At 66.6% G+C, this 15563-nt stretch overlaps 1 protein-coding gene across 1 annotated transcript; it reads left to right on the top strand.

Moving 5' to 3' along the window:
* Positions 1 to 11: 11 nt before the first annotated feature.
* LOC138845990 (uncharacterized) lies at positions 12 to 5723 on the top strand. Its single transcript, XM_070060185.1, has 2 exons — positions 12 to 247; positions 486 to 5723. The coding sequence occupies exon 2, from the start codon at positions 4452 to 4454 to the stop codon at positions 5472 to 5474; it is 1023 nt and encodes a 340-aa protein (XP_069916286.1). The 5' UTR covers positions 12 to 247; positions 486 to 4451; the 3' UTR covers positions 5475 to 5723.
* Positions 5724 to 15563: the final 9840 nt, after the last annotated feature.

Raw genomic sequence — 15563 nt, 5'->3', positions numbered from 1 at the left:
TCCTGACAGCGCTGGGTCTGGTCAGGTGGGCTTTCTGATGTCCCCCTTCCCTGAGGGGCGCTCGGCCATTGGTCTCACACTTCTGAAGCTCTCAGCTCAGCCATGATGTCACACCCGTCTACACTGCCCAATGTGGATCGCTGACCCTGGCCCAGGCCACAGAGCCAGGATTCAGGTCAGGCCCCGCCCACACCTGCCATCCCCGCTCCTCACCTGGCGGACGCCGGCGACGCCTACCAAGTCCGGGGTGAGGCACAGTGTGACTGGGGGCGTGGGGGGAGAGCATAGAAATGGCAGAGCCCCCCGGCCCTTTCCCCAGGGCTGCCGGAGGGACGCAGGGCAGGGGGGAGGGACCCCAGCTCCCCACCCCTTCCCTCAGCCCCTCCCCAGTCGCGGGTGGCCACTCCGGGGCAGGCGGCCGAGACCCCCGCCCGCTCCCTGGCGCTGGGGGCCTGAGTGCCGAGGCGTCTCTGTTCTTCCCACAGAGCCTTAAAAATAGGGCCGAGTGACGTCCGTCCGCGCAGACCACAGCCCGCGCCCCGAGCTAAGAATATTCCTGAACCTCTTAATAATTCAAGTCAGACCCAAATAGATCTGTGGGCTCACCTGTGGGCCCCCTGCCCCTCCCGCCCCGCGCCAACAGGGCCGGAGGAGCTGGGTGGCCTGGCCTCGGCCTCATCAGGCCCCCTGGGCGCTGCCCAACCAGCCGGGACCCCAGCCTGTCCTCCCCCCACCGTGGCAGCTTCCAACAGCACAGGACCCAGGGCGGGAGGGGCCCTGCCTGAACAACCTGGAGCCCCGCCCGCTCCTGGTGCCCCAACCCCACCTCCTCGGGAAAGCCCAGACGTCCTGCCTCCTGCTCAGAGGCCCCGAGGCCTTGGCCTGGGGCTCTGTGTCCTGCAGCACAGGCGCTGGGGCCAGGCCATGTCCTCTGGGCACCTGTGTGTGCGCCTCGGGCCCTCAGTGGCACTGCCCGGGCCTTTGAGGCGGCAGGCAGTGTGTGGCTGGAGCCCCCAGGCCCGGCCCCTCCCCGCAGGGGCGGGGCCCCAGTGCGCGCACCCCTCAGGTAAGGCGCCGGGGGCTCCCAGGCAACGCGGGGGGTGGGGGTGGGGAGCAGGGGTCCCAGCAGCCCCTGCAGCAGTGCCCCGAGCAGGCCCTGCATGGACTTTTACCGAATTATTAATTAAAGGCAAAGGCGGGGCGGCGCTGACAGCCAAATGAATCGCACGCGGGGTAATTAGGCGAGGTGTCGGGAGATGATGGAGCGCGGGCCGCTATCCCCGGCTCACCTCCCGGGAAGCAGGAGCGCCTTCTCCCGGTGCCCGCAGCGTGGGCGGCGGCGGCGGCGGCGGCTGCAGCGGGGGCGGGGGCAGGGACAGGAGCGCTGCAGGGGCCACCCCACCCCCTGCTGCGCAGGCTCTGGACCCCTCCCCTTCCCTCCCGCGAGGGGATTCGATGGGGCAGGGGCAGAGGCGGGTGGGAGGCAGAGGGAGGGAGCAGGGGGGTCCGCACAGGTAGGGGAACAACTCAGGACCCGCCATGGGGGGCGGGGTGCAAGGGGGGGACTCCAGGCAGAGAGGCCGCAGCCCCGGGCCCTTCCCAGACCTGCAGGCTTCGGTTTTTCATTACTTGCTGCCCTGTATCAAAGCCGCAGGTGTCCAGGCTGGGAGTGGTCACGTGACCTCGGGCAGCCCCGCCCTCGCGGGGGGCCCAGGGCAGTGGTGGCCGCAGAGGCGAGGCCTGATGCTCTGGGCTTGTGCTCGCACACCTGGCCCACACGTGCGCGCGCTCATGCTCTGGTCACCGTTGAATCAGACCTGTGTGTGTCCCCAGCGCCTCGCACACACGCGTCCCCGCCGAACAATGAATTCTCCCCCCACTTCTTTGCTGGTGCGACCGCTCGCTTTTCCTGAACTCAGTAACGGCCTCGTTTTGTTTACCTGCGTGTTGCTTACTTACTCATCCTGGCGCTGAGCACTGGGGGGTGATCTGCTGTAAGAGTAGGAGCCGCAGGCCCCGCCCCGGACCCTCTGAGCTCAGCCTCCGCCCACCTCCGTGAACTTGTGCAGTCGCCCTGGGTGCAGGACCAGGAGGGTCAGGGTGGCCGGTGGGCCACAGCAGCGGGCCGTGTCACTTCTGGGGCCAGGCCATAGCATATTGGGGGGGCGGTGCTCCCTCTCTTTCCCAACCCACTCCCCCCATAGGGAAGTCAGCTGTGCCATGGCATAGGCGCTCAGAGACGGGACCACATGCCAGGACCAGAAGCCTCCTGCCGTGAGCCGTGCCCCACTCAAGCCTCCAGAAGCCCGCAGCCCCGGCCGTCACCTTGTTGGCAGCTCACGAGACCCCGAGTCAGAACCACTGGGCCGGTCTGCGTCCAGACCCCCCCCACCCCACCCACCCCACCCACCGCAGAGCCTGGGCAAGACAGCGCATCTTCATTCGGGGGTAATTTGCTATGAAGCCACAGATCGCTGGCTGCGGCACTCCTGGACTCCGGTCTGGGTTGCCCGGTACACCTGCCGCCGCCTCTATCCCCAGGGTCTCTCCTTCACCCTGGGAGTCTCCGGCTCCTGTACTGAAGCCCCCTCCTTTGCGGGCCCATGCTCGCCTGCCTGCTTTAACCAAGGGCTTCCAGAGAGAACTAGAAGTCAGCGCTCCCAGCAGGAAGATCAGGGAAACTGGTGATTTTTTTTAACTGCCCACGAGAGTCCTTGTCTCGGTTTTTTGTTTTGTTTTAGTTTCTAAGGCGCACAGACACCATGCTCTGAGCCGTCAGGTGTCCACGAGTGACTCCCAGCTGCCCAGGGATCCGCCTGTTCCTCCTGGGAGAGCGCGAATGTGGGAGGTGGCTGCCGCTGTCCTCGGTGCTGAAGCCAAGGCTGGTGGGCCTCGGCCTGCGGGTCCCAAGGCGGCCGTGGGAGACCCTCCAGCCTCTCTCCACCTCTGCCTGCTCCCTGACTCAGCCTGGGGTGTGGAGCCAGGAGACCCCGAGGGACGGCCACCAGGCCTTCCTCAAGACCACCCCCTCCAGCCCTGCTCCTGGTGCTGGCCCTCTCCCCAGAGGGCTCTGCAGATGGCATGAGCCTGGGTAGCAGTGTGCAGGTCTGAGATCTCTCCAGGTTACACACGCAGGAACCAACTCCAAGCAAAAGCGAGGCCCTGTGAGTTCACCCCAGGGCGGAGCTGGCCCTCCGCGGCCCGCCACATGGAGTGGCTGACCCTCTACCAGGCCTGTCCCTGGTGTGGGCTCCGTGGCTGCATTCCCAGGGTCACTTGCTCTCGCACTCAAGCCCACCTTGGCCAGCTGGTTTGAGTCACAGGCCTTCCCCGAGTGTCACCGGGGCCTCCGCCCCCTGGTGGGAGGGGTCTCAGTGGAAACTCCAAGCACTCCCTAGAAGAAGGTGCACCTGTCTGGGGAAACTGAGGCTGGGGGCCTTCTGCAGAAGGGGGAGTGTCGCCAGGGCTCCAGGGGGGTGGTCTCTTCCCACCAGCGCCCGTCTTATCTCTGGGTAATTCTCTTCCAGTGCCAGCAGGGACCGTGTGACTCAGGCTCCATTATTAACCTGCCAATCTTGTTTCTGGGGCACAGACGCTAACAGCTTAGGGGACCCACTTGGCATATAACGAGGTCTCCATGACAAATTACTTGGGCATCAATTAACTGCCTGGGGAAATGTCAAACGGGACTCGTCATGCTGGCCGGGAGGAGGGGCCCGCTGACCCGGAGTGGTCAACCTATCCGGGCTCGGCCTCCAGCAGGGCTGGAAATGAGGAGCCCAGAGAGGGGCGGGGCCTCTCCTGCACCTGCGGGGGCTCCGTCCGCAGCCTCGGCTCTGCCTCATGCCAGGCACCTGCCGCGTGTGCAGCCCAGTGTCTGCGGCGTGCATGGCTCTGCAGGACCCAGGGCGGGCGGGCAGCGGGGAGAGGAGGACAGGAACGCATCCCAGAGCTGGGAGCTGAAGCAGTGGCCAGGTCCCAGGGAAGAGTGCGGGAGGTGCCCCCGAGGCCTGGGGCAAGGAACCCTGTTGGCAACAACTGGCAGATGCAAGCAGAAACCGGCCTCTGCTGTTGGCAGGCGGGGCGATTCTGAAACTTTGAAAACCGCTCTCCCAGAGTGGCCCAGGCCAGCAGCGCTGCTGGCTAAATGCGCTTCCCTCCGCCCTCCCACAGGGACCCAGGGACGGGGTGCAGGGCGGGTGTCAGGGCAGTGGGGGCATCCTGGGGAGGTAGCCTGGGCTGCACCTGCCCTGTGCTGTCCCACACTCAGCCCCACATCCGCCCCCCGCCCCAGGCTCTGCCCAGCCCAGGCCCCCTGGTCCCAGCCACCACCCTGCCCCCCACCCCCACCCCCGCGACGGAGTCGATGCCCCATCCCGGTCTAGCGGTGGGTGATTGGCAGCTGCCACCTCCCAGCCCCCAAGCCTCATGCCTATTCATGACACTGACATATGGCACCTCGGCGGGGGGCGGGGGGGCCGAGGAGGCTGCCAATTGAGAGAGAGCAGCGTGTCCCCATTCGGGCCCTGCCGAAGCAAAACAAATGCAGCATGCGCGGGGCGCAGAGGCGGCCCGGGGGCGTGCGCGTGTGCGGCCGTGTGCGTGTCTGCGCCGCGCGCCGGCTGCGGACAAGCGGGGGCGGGAACCGCGCGGGCTGCGGGCCTGCAGTCCGCTTCGGGTCTCAGGCGCTCGCGGGCTCTCGGCCGCGGAGGTCCGCGGGGGTCAGGCTGTCCACTCCCCTGCCGCAGACCGGCCCTGGTCCTCCACTCGGCGGCGGGCACGGAAGCCGGGCTGCCCCCTCCCCAGCAAGCCAGAGGCCCTGCAGCCCCGCGGGCAGATCCCCGCGCTGTTCTATTTCTTTCTGGAATCAGGACGTTCTACCGAACTGCACGCCACAGTCCCCAGGGCGCGGCGCCAGGCCCGCGGCGGCTGTCCTGAGGTGGCGCCGCCCCACTTCCGTGCGCGGGGGGCGCTGCGGCGCCGCGCACCTGCCCCAGCCCCTCCCCAGCTCAGCGGGACCCTCCCTGCTCCTGGGGCTGGGACAGGACCGCCTCCTGACGCGAGGCTGCGAACCAGACCTCTTGGCCAAGTGGCCACGTACACCCCAAAAAGGGTCGGTGGGCCCAGGGCCGTGGCCATCCCCTAGCAGGCCGAAGGTGCCCTGGGCTGCCCTGCAGCTGCCACCATTCTGGGCAAAAAGTCACTGGGGCTTAGGGAGGGAGCTGGGGGGGGGCTGTTGGGCTCTGGACCTCCTCCCACCCCACCCCCAGCAGGCCCCTGCAGGGCAGGCCCGGGGGCTGGGGTTGGGGCGGTGCCCCCACCCTTGGCCTTTCCTGGGGAGCTGCAGGGTCCCATTCTGCGGCAGGTGCAGACGGCTAGCGAGCACCCTCCCCATCCACTCCCTCCAGGGCAGCTGGGCCAGGGACTCCCTCATCCCCACCCTGGCCCCCTGGCCGGGCAGCTGGGTGTCCTGAGCCTCCCAACCTCGCCCGGGATGAGGGCCCCGCCCGGCCCTGGCTGGCAGCGCTGGCCACCGCGGCAGGCACCGCTGCGCATCCGGGCATCTGCTGCTGCCGGCTGGGGCAGATGGGCTGCTGGTGAGCTAAGTGTGTGCGGGGGCAGGGGTGCCATAGGAACCCCTTCCCGCGGGGAGCGCGGGGGCGGGTGAGGCAGGCTCCTGCCTGTGCGGGGAGCGCGGGGGAGGGGCGCTGGCTGTGCATGGGCTCCCCAGCTGGGGCGAGGCCCGGGAGCTGCTTCCCGCACCAGAGGCGCAGGGTCTGCGGGCCCAGGCGTGCAGACAGGAGCTGGACGCTGGGTCGCCCGGGCCGGGGCCCCTCAGGGTGGCAGGAGCCTTGGCTTATCTTCCTGAGCTTCTGCAGGGCAGGGCCACACACAGATCCCTGCCGGGGTGCTGGGCAGGGAGGACACCACACAGACCCAGGGTGTGGGCGTCGTCCACTCTGACTCCAGAGACTGGGGGCCAGTGGGCAGAGCAGGAGCCACGGGGTAGGGGCCTGCAGGCTGCTCTGCCCCACCCCGGCTGCCCCCCACGTCCAGCCTGCTGGACCCAGGACCCCTGGAGACCTCCCCCCAGGAAGGACGAGGGGTGGGAAAGTCAGCAAGAAAACAGCCTAAGCCCCCAGCAGCCCTGGATGTGCATTCGTGGAGGCCCCAGGAGGCCCCTTGGCCAAACAGCCTCCCCCAGGCACGGAGGGCGTCTCCCTCGCGAGGCCGCGGAGCAGCGCCGGGCCTGTCCCCGGTCTGGACACCACGTGCTGGAGGCCACACTGACAGTCACAGCAGCCATTCTCCCCATTACACAGAAGAGCAGACTGAGGCTTAGAGAGGCTGGGACGCTGCGTGTGGGCTGGAACGTGAGCCCAGAGCCCCGGCCACTCAGGCCAGCCCCAGGAGTGCCTACCCTCGGACTCACTGTCAGGCCACACCCCCGGCAGACCCACGTGCTCTGGGAAAGGCTGCCTGGGGCCTCCAGAGGCACGGGGAGCCTGGTAGGTGGGCTCTGAGGCCCCCCCATCTCAAGGCGGCCCCCACCCCTCAGCCACCTTTTTAGTGTCTTTTTCTTTCCAAAGTTTGGCATTGCCACTGATCCCTGGCCCATGCCCGGAGGCCCTCGAGGGCGCAGCCTGTGGTGGCCAAGGTGCCTGAGGCTCCCTGGGGGCCTCACCTGGGTCCAGTCCTGGGCAGACTCTGTCACCTCCAGCTGGCATGGTCTCCGCTCAGTGCCACCTGACTCGGGCCCGGTGCCGAGACATCTGTCCACAGTCACCCTCCCCAGCTGCCTCATGACCCGAGGTGTGTCCTTGACATTCTGCTTGGGCACAGGGGAACGCTCCCGGGGACGGAGGGCCCGGAGCTCACTGTCCAGGGAAGCGGGGGAGGTCACCGCCGTCCTCCAGGGGTGAGGCCCCCATCCCTGGGAGCATCCAAGCAGGGCAGGATGGCAGTCATGGGATGGAGCTGGGGGGAGGGGGGCCCGTGCTGGGGACCCGTGTCCTAGATGTGACCTAGAGAGGGGCACGGCCGGTGGCTCCTCCTGGCCCCTGCCCTCGGGAGCTCCCAGAGTGCCAAGGCGCACAGCGGGACCGGGGTGCCGGGCACTCGTGGCACCTGGCATTGGGACACCCCTGACGGTGCAGGGGGGCCGGAGGTGGTGGAGAACCCCATCCGGGCAGGCCTGCCCATGCCTTATGCCCCCCGCCCTGGCCCCGCCTGCTCTGTGCCCATGTTTTAGGTCCTCTGAAGTGGACTGGACTGTGGCCCTGCCAGACACGTCCCCCAGCTCCCTGGGACATGACCTGCGCTGGCGGACATAATGAGGTTGAAGACCTGCAGATGCAGCCGTCCTGGGCAAGGGTGGGCCCTGGCTGTCCCTGCAGGAGAGAGAGGGAGGGCGGAGGCTCAGCCCGCACCAGAGACTGCAGTGTGCACCCAAGACACCAGGACACAGCCACCAACCAAGGGACACCAAGGATGGCCCCAGTCTCGTGGCCGGACAAAGGCCAGGCAGACCTCCCCTCGGAGCACGCAGAAGGGACCCACTTTGTCACCTCGAGACTGGGAGACCCCAGGGGGAGACCATGACCCGGCCCAGCCAGTGTCTGCCTGGCGCCGAGGGCAGAGCAGGGGTCTGAGGAGCTGTGGAGCCGGAGGGGGCTCTGCCCGCCCAGGGCAGCCCCAGTGGCCAGCTGAGTGCTCGTCCCGCTGGGCACAGCTGGCTTTTGCCCTCCAGACCCCAAGAGGCCGGTCAGGCACAGTCCCCTGGGAATTTTGGTGGGAAGCATTTTTGGTGCACTAAGGGGGTGCCAGGCAGAGCCCACCCCCCTCAGGCAGAAGTCAGAACCCTGCCCCGCCTCCCTCTCAGCAGCAGTGCAGGCAGGTGCCCCGGACACCAAGCTGAGGTCCACGGGAGGCCTCAGAGAACCGCCCGGGGCTGCCGCCGTGCTGTAGCGGGTCAGGCTGCTGCCCGCGATGCCGGCATCCCACCTGGTGCCAGCTTGAGCCCTGGCTACTCTGCTTCCAATCCAGCCTCCTGCTAACGCACCTGGGAAAGCTGCGGCAGCTGGCCTAGGTCTCCCACGTGGGAGACCCAGAGGGAGCTCCAGGCCTCGGCTCGCCCCAGCCCTGGCCACTGCAGCCATTTGGGAGTGAAGCAGCAGGTGGAAGAGCGCTCGCTCTCTGTAACTGCCTTTCAAGTAAATCTTAAGGTTTTTTTTTTTTTTTAAGAGTATTTATTTGAAAGGCAGAGTTACAGAGAGGCAGAGGCAGAGAGAGACAGAGAGAGGTCTTCCACCGCCTGGTTCACTCCCCAGATGGCTGCAACAGCCAGAGCTGGGCCAATCTGAATCCAGGAGCCAGGAGCTTCTTCCGGTCTCCCACACAGGTGCAGGGGCCCCAGGACTCGGGCCATCTTCCACTGCTTTCCCAGGCCACAGCAGAGAGCTCAGTTGGAGGTGGAGCAGCCGGGACTAGAACTGGCACCCATATGGGATGGTGGCACTGCAGGTGGCAGCTTTACCCGCTACGCCACAGCACCGGCCCCAGTAAATCTTAAAAAAAAAAAAAAAAACCAACAGTGAGCCATACCAGAGAGCAAAGGCCCCAGAATCCCCCTCCTAGCAAGGCTGGGGTGGGAGGTGCCAGCACTCGGGACAGCGGGTGTGGGTGGCCAAGTCCACGTGGTGGGGCTGTGGCGGCTGTGTAGCCACTGAGGACGGCTCCGTGGCTCCTGACGACGCTGTGAGCCTGCCTGCCCCCTGCCGCGTGCCCTTCCTGCGGGCTGAGCCGTGTGCCGAGGGTTCCCGGGGTGGGGGCTGCCTGCAGGCAGTGGCAGAGGACGGGAGCCTGCCCAGACAGACTCTGGGCGAACAGGCCCCTGCTGACCCCAGCTGGACAGGAGCCTGCCTCTGCCCCAGGAGAAAGCAGAGGGGCAGGAGGACCTGGCCCCATCCCCACCCCCTGGACTGAAGAGGCCTTAACCCTTGCCTGGCCGGGCACGCGCTCCTCTGCTCCCCCCTCCACCGGCCGCAGCTCTTGGTCCCCCCAGCGCCCATGTCCTCCTCCTCTGCACCACCCCCTTCGAACAGATGAAGTCATCTTGAAAAATAATCAAAAAATAGAAAGAAAAAAAGCAATAAGGAAACAGGACTTTTCCCCCTCGGACAGGAACGGGAACGCACGGGGCCTGTTCTGCTCCAACGGAGACTCGGGCCTGCATCCCTCGGGCCCCCAGGCCCCACAGGGGGCTCTGCATGGACCTCCCCCACAGCCTGGCAAGGGTCAGCCCGCAGAAGCCCAAAACCCAGCACCCATGCCCTGGGCACGGTGGCCGCTCGAGTCCCGGGACGGCAGGGGCGGGGGGGCGGGAGGCCCCGGGTGGACACGGGCTGCGGGCAGCGGCGGCTCCTGGAGAGGCCGCCTCTCCAGCCCGGCGCTCCCGCGGCCCACGCCCTGCTGCAGACTCCGTTTGTTTATTTATAATTTATACTCAGCGGCTTCCAAGAACGCTCCAGGCCCTGCTGAAAGCTCACTGTGCTCCTGTCAGCTTGGGCTCCACGCCCGCCGATGCTGCCCCATCGCGGCTGGGCTGCCGGCCCCCCAGATCCACCCCCACGCGGCTCTCCTGCTCCCCACCGCCCCGGCCTCCCCGGACTCCATCTCGCACGCAGCCGGCCAGGATGACCAAGGCCAGGCCCCTGGAGGGGGCACTGTTGGCACCTCTCTCCGGCCCAGGCGTCCACTGCCCCTGCCGGCCCCGACCCAGACCCTGCCAGCCAGGATGCACTGAGGTCTTAGATGACGGGGACGCTTCTGCCGACGAGGGAGGCGGGGAGTCTGCGCGGTGAAGACACAGGCTCAGGGATGGCTCCCGGCAGGGAGCGGGGAGCCCAGGTCAGAACCACTCCAAGGCGGGCATCAGGGGTCGCCTGGAGGGAGGGGATGCCAGGAAGTCACTGCAGCTGCGCGCCCCCATCGCCCCTGCATCCGGGAAACCTGCTAGGCGGTGACTGCCGAGTGCCACACCAGGGTCACCATGGGGCCACCAGGAGCCCCCTGGGCCCAAGTCCACAAAGGGGCTGTTTTGGTACCCAGGGCCAGCTGAGCCACCCAAGGGAACCCTGGCCACTGGAGGGCTGAGAAGCCAGTGGGGGCGGCCAGACGTGGGGCCAGCAGTCTGGAGCAGACGTCCCCACGTTGATACTGGGGCCAGCCCCTGGCCCCTCCACTCCAGCCCTTGTCCTGGGCCCCGCTCAGCCCCTGCCTGGTGTCTTCCCGCTCACTCTCCAGGTTGTGGAGGAAGAACACAGCGTGGGCTCCGGCCGGCGGGCCTGGCTACGCCGCCCTGGGAGACCCGCGCCCTCGTTCATCCAAGCCCTAATCCCGCCTCCATCCAAGGGAGCTACCGATGCCCACGGTGTCCACGCACACCCTCCCCTCTCTGGGCCGTCTCGTTTCCACCTGCAGGGCGACACCTCCAGGGCATGCCCTCTGCGAGTCTGGAGCCCCAGCTACCGCAGAGCCGGCCGCTGCCAACCATGGGCCGCACTGCAGGTGAGGGGTGGGGCTGCCCCTGGCCACCGTCCCTGGTCCTAGAGCTCAGTGGCCTGGCAGCTCAGCCATGGCCAGAGCCCAGCCCCTCCCTGCCTCAGCTCAAGGAGACTCCGCCCAGCAGAGCGGGGCCTGGGACGGCAGGGCCCTCGAGGGTCACCTCGGGGGTGAGGGCAGGTGTCTGGGGCCACGCCGGGGATTCTCTGCCGCCTGACGGGCACGCGGCAGTCTGGCCCTTCCTCGCTGCCAGCTCCCCTTGCGACCGAGTTCCGTGGGTCAGCAGGTGTCCCGGCCGTGGGGGTGGAAGCAGACCAGATGTCCGTTCTCAGCCTCAGTGCTCCGTGCCAGGACGGTGCGGCCCGGCCTGTGCTGACTCAGCCCTGGAGCCCCCGACTTTGGAAGCGACTGGGGAGGGTGGGGAGAGCCGGGCGGCTCCCTCCCGCGAAGGAGATGCCTTGGAGAGGCCACAGCCCAGCCGGGGCTGCGCTCCCAGATGGCCGCCTGCCTGTGCCACCAGCTCGGGGCAGCCGGAGGTCCCGACACCGGGGCGTGGTTCCCAGCGGCCCTGCTGCCCGTCTGGCTTCCTGCCAGAGCCCTGTGCGCTGGGCCGAGCGCACGCTTAGCCACAGAGCTGCCCGTTGAGCCCTGCTGGGGCCCACGCTTCGTGAGCTCCTGGCTGTGCCGAGGGAGGCCACGGTGGAGGCACCGGGGCAGAGCCGCACGCCCTCCCCTCCCTGTCCACGGCACAGGGTCCAGCCGCTGCAGGCGGAAGTGGCCGCCAGGGGACCCGCTGGGCAGCCTAGAAGAGATGCACCCCTGCAACTGACCCCAGCTTCCCCGGCGTCGGCTCGGCCACGGCCAGGCCCTCTGCAGCCGCCGAGGGGAGCCCAGCTCTGCCCCTGCCTACGCTGACCCAGCTCGCCTCGGGGCTTCACCCCTTCCTGTAGAGGCGTGGACGGGGCGGAGACCCTGGTCCCCCTGCCCAGGCCGGCATGCTGCCCGCACACTGGTCCAACGGCCATGCCCGAGCTCCCGCGGACACCGCAGCGGCAGGCCGGTTACCCTTAGCGGCTTTTTATAGGTCAATGGGACACGGCGGCCAGCGGGGACAGGAGGGCGGGGCGGCGGCCGTCCCGCGTGGGCGGCCCCTGAGCGGCCAGCGCGAACGCCTGGAGGCGGGAGGGCGGCAGCCGGGGCAAGGACCGGGCCTGCCCGAGGGGGTCGCGCGGCCGGACAGAGCCGGCACGCGGCAGGGAGGAGCCCCCGACCACGCGCACGCGGCCCTCGCCACTTCGCCGAGGCGCTCGGGGCCGCCAAGTCTCAGAGGCGCCAATAGTGGGCGCCCGGGCGGAAGTCCCGCCCCCGCGGGCCTCGCGTGGCCTGAAGCCGACGAGCCTAACTCTCGCGAGAGGCCACTTGAGTCCCCGCCCCTCCGCCGCGCCTCCACCAATCAGTGAGCGCCTGATCGCGTTGCCAGGGCGACCCCGCCCCGCCGCCGCCGCCGCGTCCCGGGAGTCCGCGCAGCGGCGCCGTTGTGCTCTCCCGGGCTTCGTCCCGAGCCGGTGGAGCGGCCGCGCGTGGGAAGCCGCCCGGGGCGCCTTGTCGCCGCTGCGGCCCAACCCCCGCCCCTCCCGAGAGCGTCCACTCGGGGCGTGTCCTTGCCGCCACTCGGCCCGGGTCCGAGGTCTGGAAGGGGCGGCTCCCAGGCACCCAGGGCCCGGTGGCCCCGCCGGGAGAGCCCCACTGGCCTGGCCCCCTGGGCCCCGGCGGGTGTGGCCTCAGCCCTGGCTCTGGACGGGCCGCCGGTGCCCTGAGGGTTCCCCAGAAATGGGACTGAAGGCAAAGTTACCGCGATGCCGGCTGCAGAATGAGCCTTAAAAGTAATTACGAATAGACAGTGTAACCGGCGTGTTCGGTAGGGAGCTTGGAAAACCGGAACTGTTGTCCCCAGAGGACCAGGGCCATCTCGGCTCTTCCGTGTGGACAGGACAGTGAGCGCCACGAGAGGACGGGCCGACAGCAACCCGCCGCCCCAAAGGCAGGAGGGGCGACCTGCCAGGAGCTGCCCTTTTATACCCACAGTGGCTCGCTCTGATTGGCCGCCCCTGAAAACCAGAGCTAGACTTAGCCAATCAGGGGAGGAGCAGCTGGTGAGGAGGCGGGATTACAGGCGTGGTAAAGCCCCGTGCTGTGAGCAGATCCCGCCGCCCTAGCTGGTTTAACTGCTCACGTTTCCACCCCCAGCCCCAGAAGGCGCCCCCTCCGCCGGCAGGGGTGCGGGGCGACACCTGCTCTGGCTGCTTTGTTAGAGCAGCGGTAAGGGGCCCCAGTAGAACTCAGGTTTCCCTGGGGGAGGGACCACCCGGAGTGTGACGACAGTTGCTCACTCCCCAGAGCCCCGGCCTGTTGGCACAGTGGCACCGCCAGGCAGTTCCTGTGGGTCACGGCACGGTTAGCTTTTTTAGTTAGAGTGCGGGAGCCGCAGACGCAGCCGTCGTGCACGGTAAGCCGCGGTGGCATGGACTTTGGTGATGGACAGGAGGACGTTTGTCTGCAAGGAGCGACTGAGTGCCCAGACCCGAGGAGTGTCCGAGTGGGTGCGCAGGGGCAGCTCCTTGGTGCTTACGAAAGGAGAGACCACAATTCCCGGCAGTGCCAGAGCACTTGGACTGGTGAGGGTGGCTGCAGACGTGTGTGTCCTTAAGGCGGTGGTGTTGAGACGCCTTTCATCACACGCTGTCAACCCTGTAGGCAGGACTGTGGCGGGGTGTGTGTGTGTGTGTGTGTGTGTGCGCTGTGGCGTGGTGGGCTAGGCCTCCACCTGCAGTGCTGGCATCCCACATGGGCACTGGTTCTGTCCTGGCTGCCCCACATCTGACCCAGCTCCCTGCCATGGCCTGGGAAAGCAGCGGAAGGTGGCCCAAGTGCTGGGCCTGCACCCACGTGGGAGACCTGGAAGAAGCTCCTGGCTCCTGGCTTTGTGGCCATTTGGGGAGTGAACCAACAGATGGAAGACTTCTCTTTCTGTAAATAAATAAATTAATTAAATAATTAAAAAAATAAAAATAAAGACTGTGGTGGTGACTCCGATGGTACCGGGCGATCTGGGAGGCGTTCGGGTCCCCCTGTGCACCTGCGGTGTTTCCGCCTGTGTCTGGAGCAGACTGGGTCAGGAGCGGCTCCTGCAGAATCAGGGGCCACTGGGCTGGATTTCGTCAAAGTCTCCCTCAGGCATCCCATGAAGGCAGAGGGGTTTTGCCTGTGGCCTGTGGTCAGTCTGAGATAATTTAGAGTAATTGACGGGCTTGGTTCTAATTCTCGGTGGGCCCTCTTCTTCTTCTTCTTCCTTTTAAGATTTATTTATTTATTTATTTATTTGAAAGTCAGAGTTACACAGAGAGAGAAGGAGAGAGAGAGAGAGAGAGATCATCCATCCGCTGGTTTACTCCCCAAGTGGCTGCGGGTGCAGGGGCCCAAGGACCTGGGCCATCTTCTACTGCTTTCCCAGGCCACAGCAGAGAGCTGGATTGGAAGTGGAGGAGCTGGGACTCGAACCAGCGCCCATGTGGGATGCCAGCGCTTCAGGCCAGGGCGTTAACCCATTGCGCCACAGCGCTGGCCCCTGTAGGCCCTCTTCTAACAGACGTTGAGATGCCGCCCTCCCCAGTCGTCTGCAGGATTGTTGGGGTTCCGGTCGGGGTCGTTGGGGGGAACTGGCAGTGGATCGGTGGGGACTGACCGCTCTTGTTCATAGATTGCAACTTGAGGGGCACGTCCGTGGGTGCACGCAGCGAGCGCACCCCCGATCCCTGCGCACGCTCCTGTGCCCTTGCTAGAGTCTGGCCAAGGAGCAGCGTCACACGTCACATCTTTCCAGGTAACACGTGCACCCGCGCCAAGTTCTGGAAGCTTCTATGCAATGAGCTAGGTCGTCTGCAGGCCGCCCCGTCTGCCGAGGTCTCGCCGAGGAGAAGGAACCTGGACGTGTGAGGTCCCCGCCCTCCGGCGCTGGCTGGAGAGGTAGCTACTGGGCAGAGCTAAAGACCTGGGGTGCGAGTACCAGTGAGGGGAGTGGGCGGGTTCTAGGGAGGTCATTGTGCCGCAGTGCTTGGGCCAGTCAGACCAGAGCTCTGCGTAGTCCTAGCGCATACGGACAGCCTGGGCGTGAGGGGCCACAGCCCACTTCCCTGCTCTGGCGCAAGGGAGATCCGGCTGCAGACTCGTGTTGGAGTTGGGGGCCAGCATGTCCGTGCTCTGAGTCGTAACCAGGCCAGGCAGCGGTGCAGAGATCGGGCCTTTGTGGAATCCCAGTGTCGGGACAAGCCCGCTCTTCCCTCCCTGGCGGTGGACCTGCCAGAGCAGCACACGTCGCGATGCCCACGTCCCACTGCTGGCAGCCGTGCTGGACCCGGCTCCTGCCTTGTCGCTGCTTTGCCCCGACAGGGAGAGAGTCAGGTGTTTGGCTCCTCCTAACCTTGAGCTGTATCTTAGGGGCCTGAATTTGAAGATGTGCCAGGGGCTGGCGCTGTGGTGTAACGGGTTTAGCCGCTGTCTGCAGGGCCAGCATCCCATATGGGCACTGGTTCAAGACCCGGCTGCTCTATTCCCGATCCAGCTCCCTGCTAATGCGCCTGGGAAAGCAGCAGAACACGGCCAAGTGCTTGAGCCCTGCACCCACGTGGGAGACCCTGAGAAAGCTCCTGGCTCCCGGCTTCAGCCTGGCCCAACCCTGGCTGTTGGAGCCATTGGGGGAACAAACCGGCATATGGAAGAGTTCTCTCTCTGCCTCTGCTCTGCCTCTCCATACAAATAAATAAATACATCTAAAAAGAAAATGTGCCTTCACGGAAGAACCTTTCAAAGATGGCACCCTGATGAGCTGGCGGGGCCTGGGTCCACTCAAGGAGCCTTTGAAAAGCACCAGCGCGTGGCCCTGGCCTGAACTCCAAGACCTTGACCCCATCTCCGCTTCAGGCCGACCCCCGCGGGAGCAAACT

This window comes from Oryctolagus cuniculus, chromosome 17, assembly GCF_964237555.1.
Source record: "Oryctolagus cuniculus chromosome 17, mOryCun1.1, whole genome shotgun sequence".
Taxonomy (NCBI): Eukaryota; Metazoa; Chordata; class Mammalia; order Lagomorpha; family Leporidae; genus Oryctolagus; species Oryctolagus cuniculus.
The sequence above is the reverse complement of the archived record's forward strand: the minus strand, read 5'-3'. Positions and strand labels throughout refer to the sequence as shown.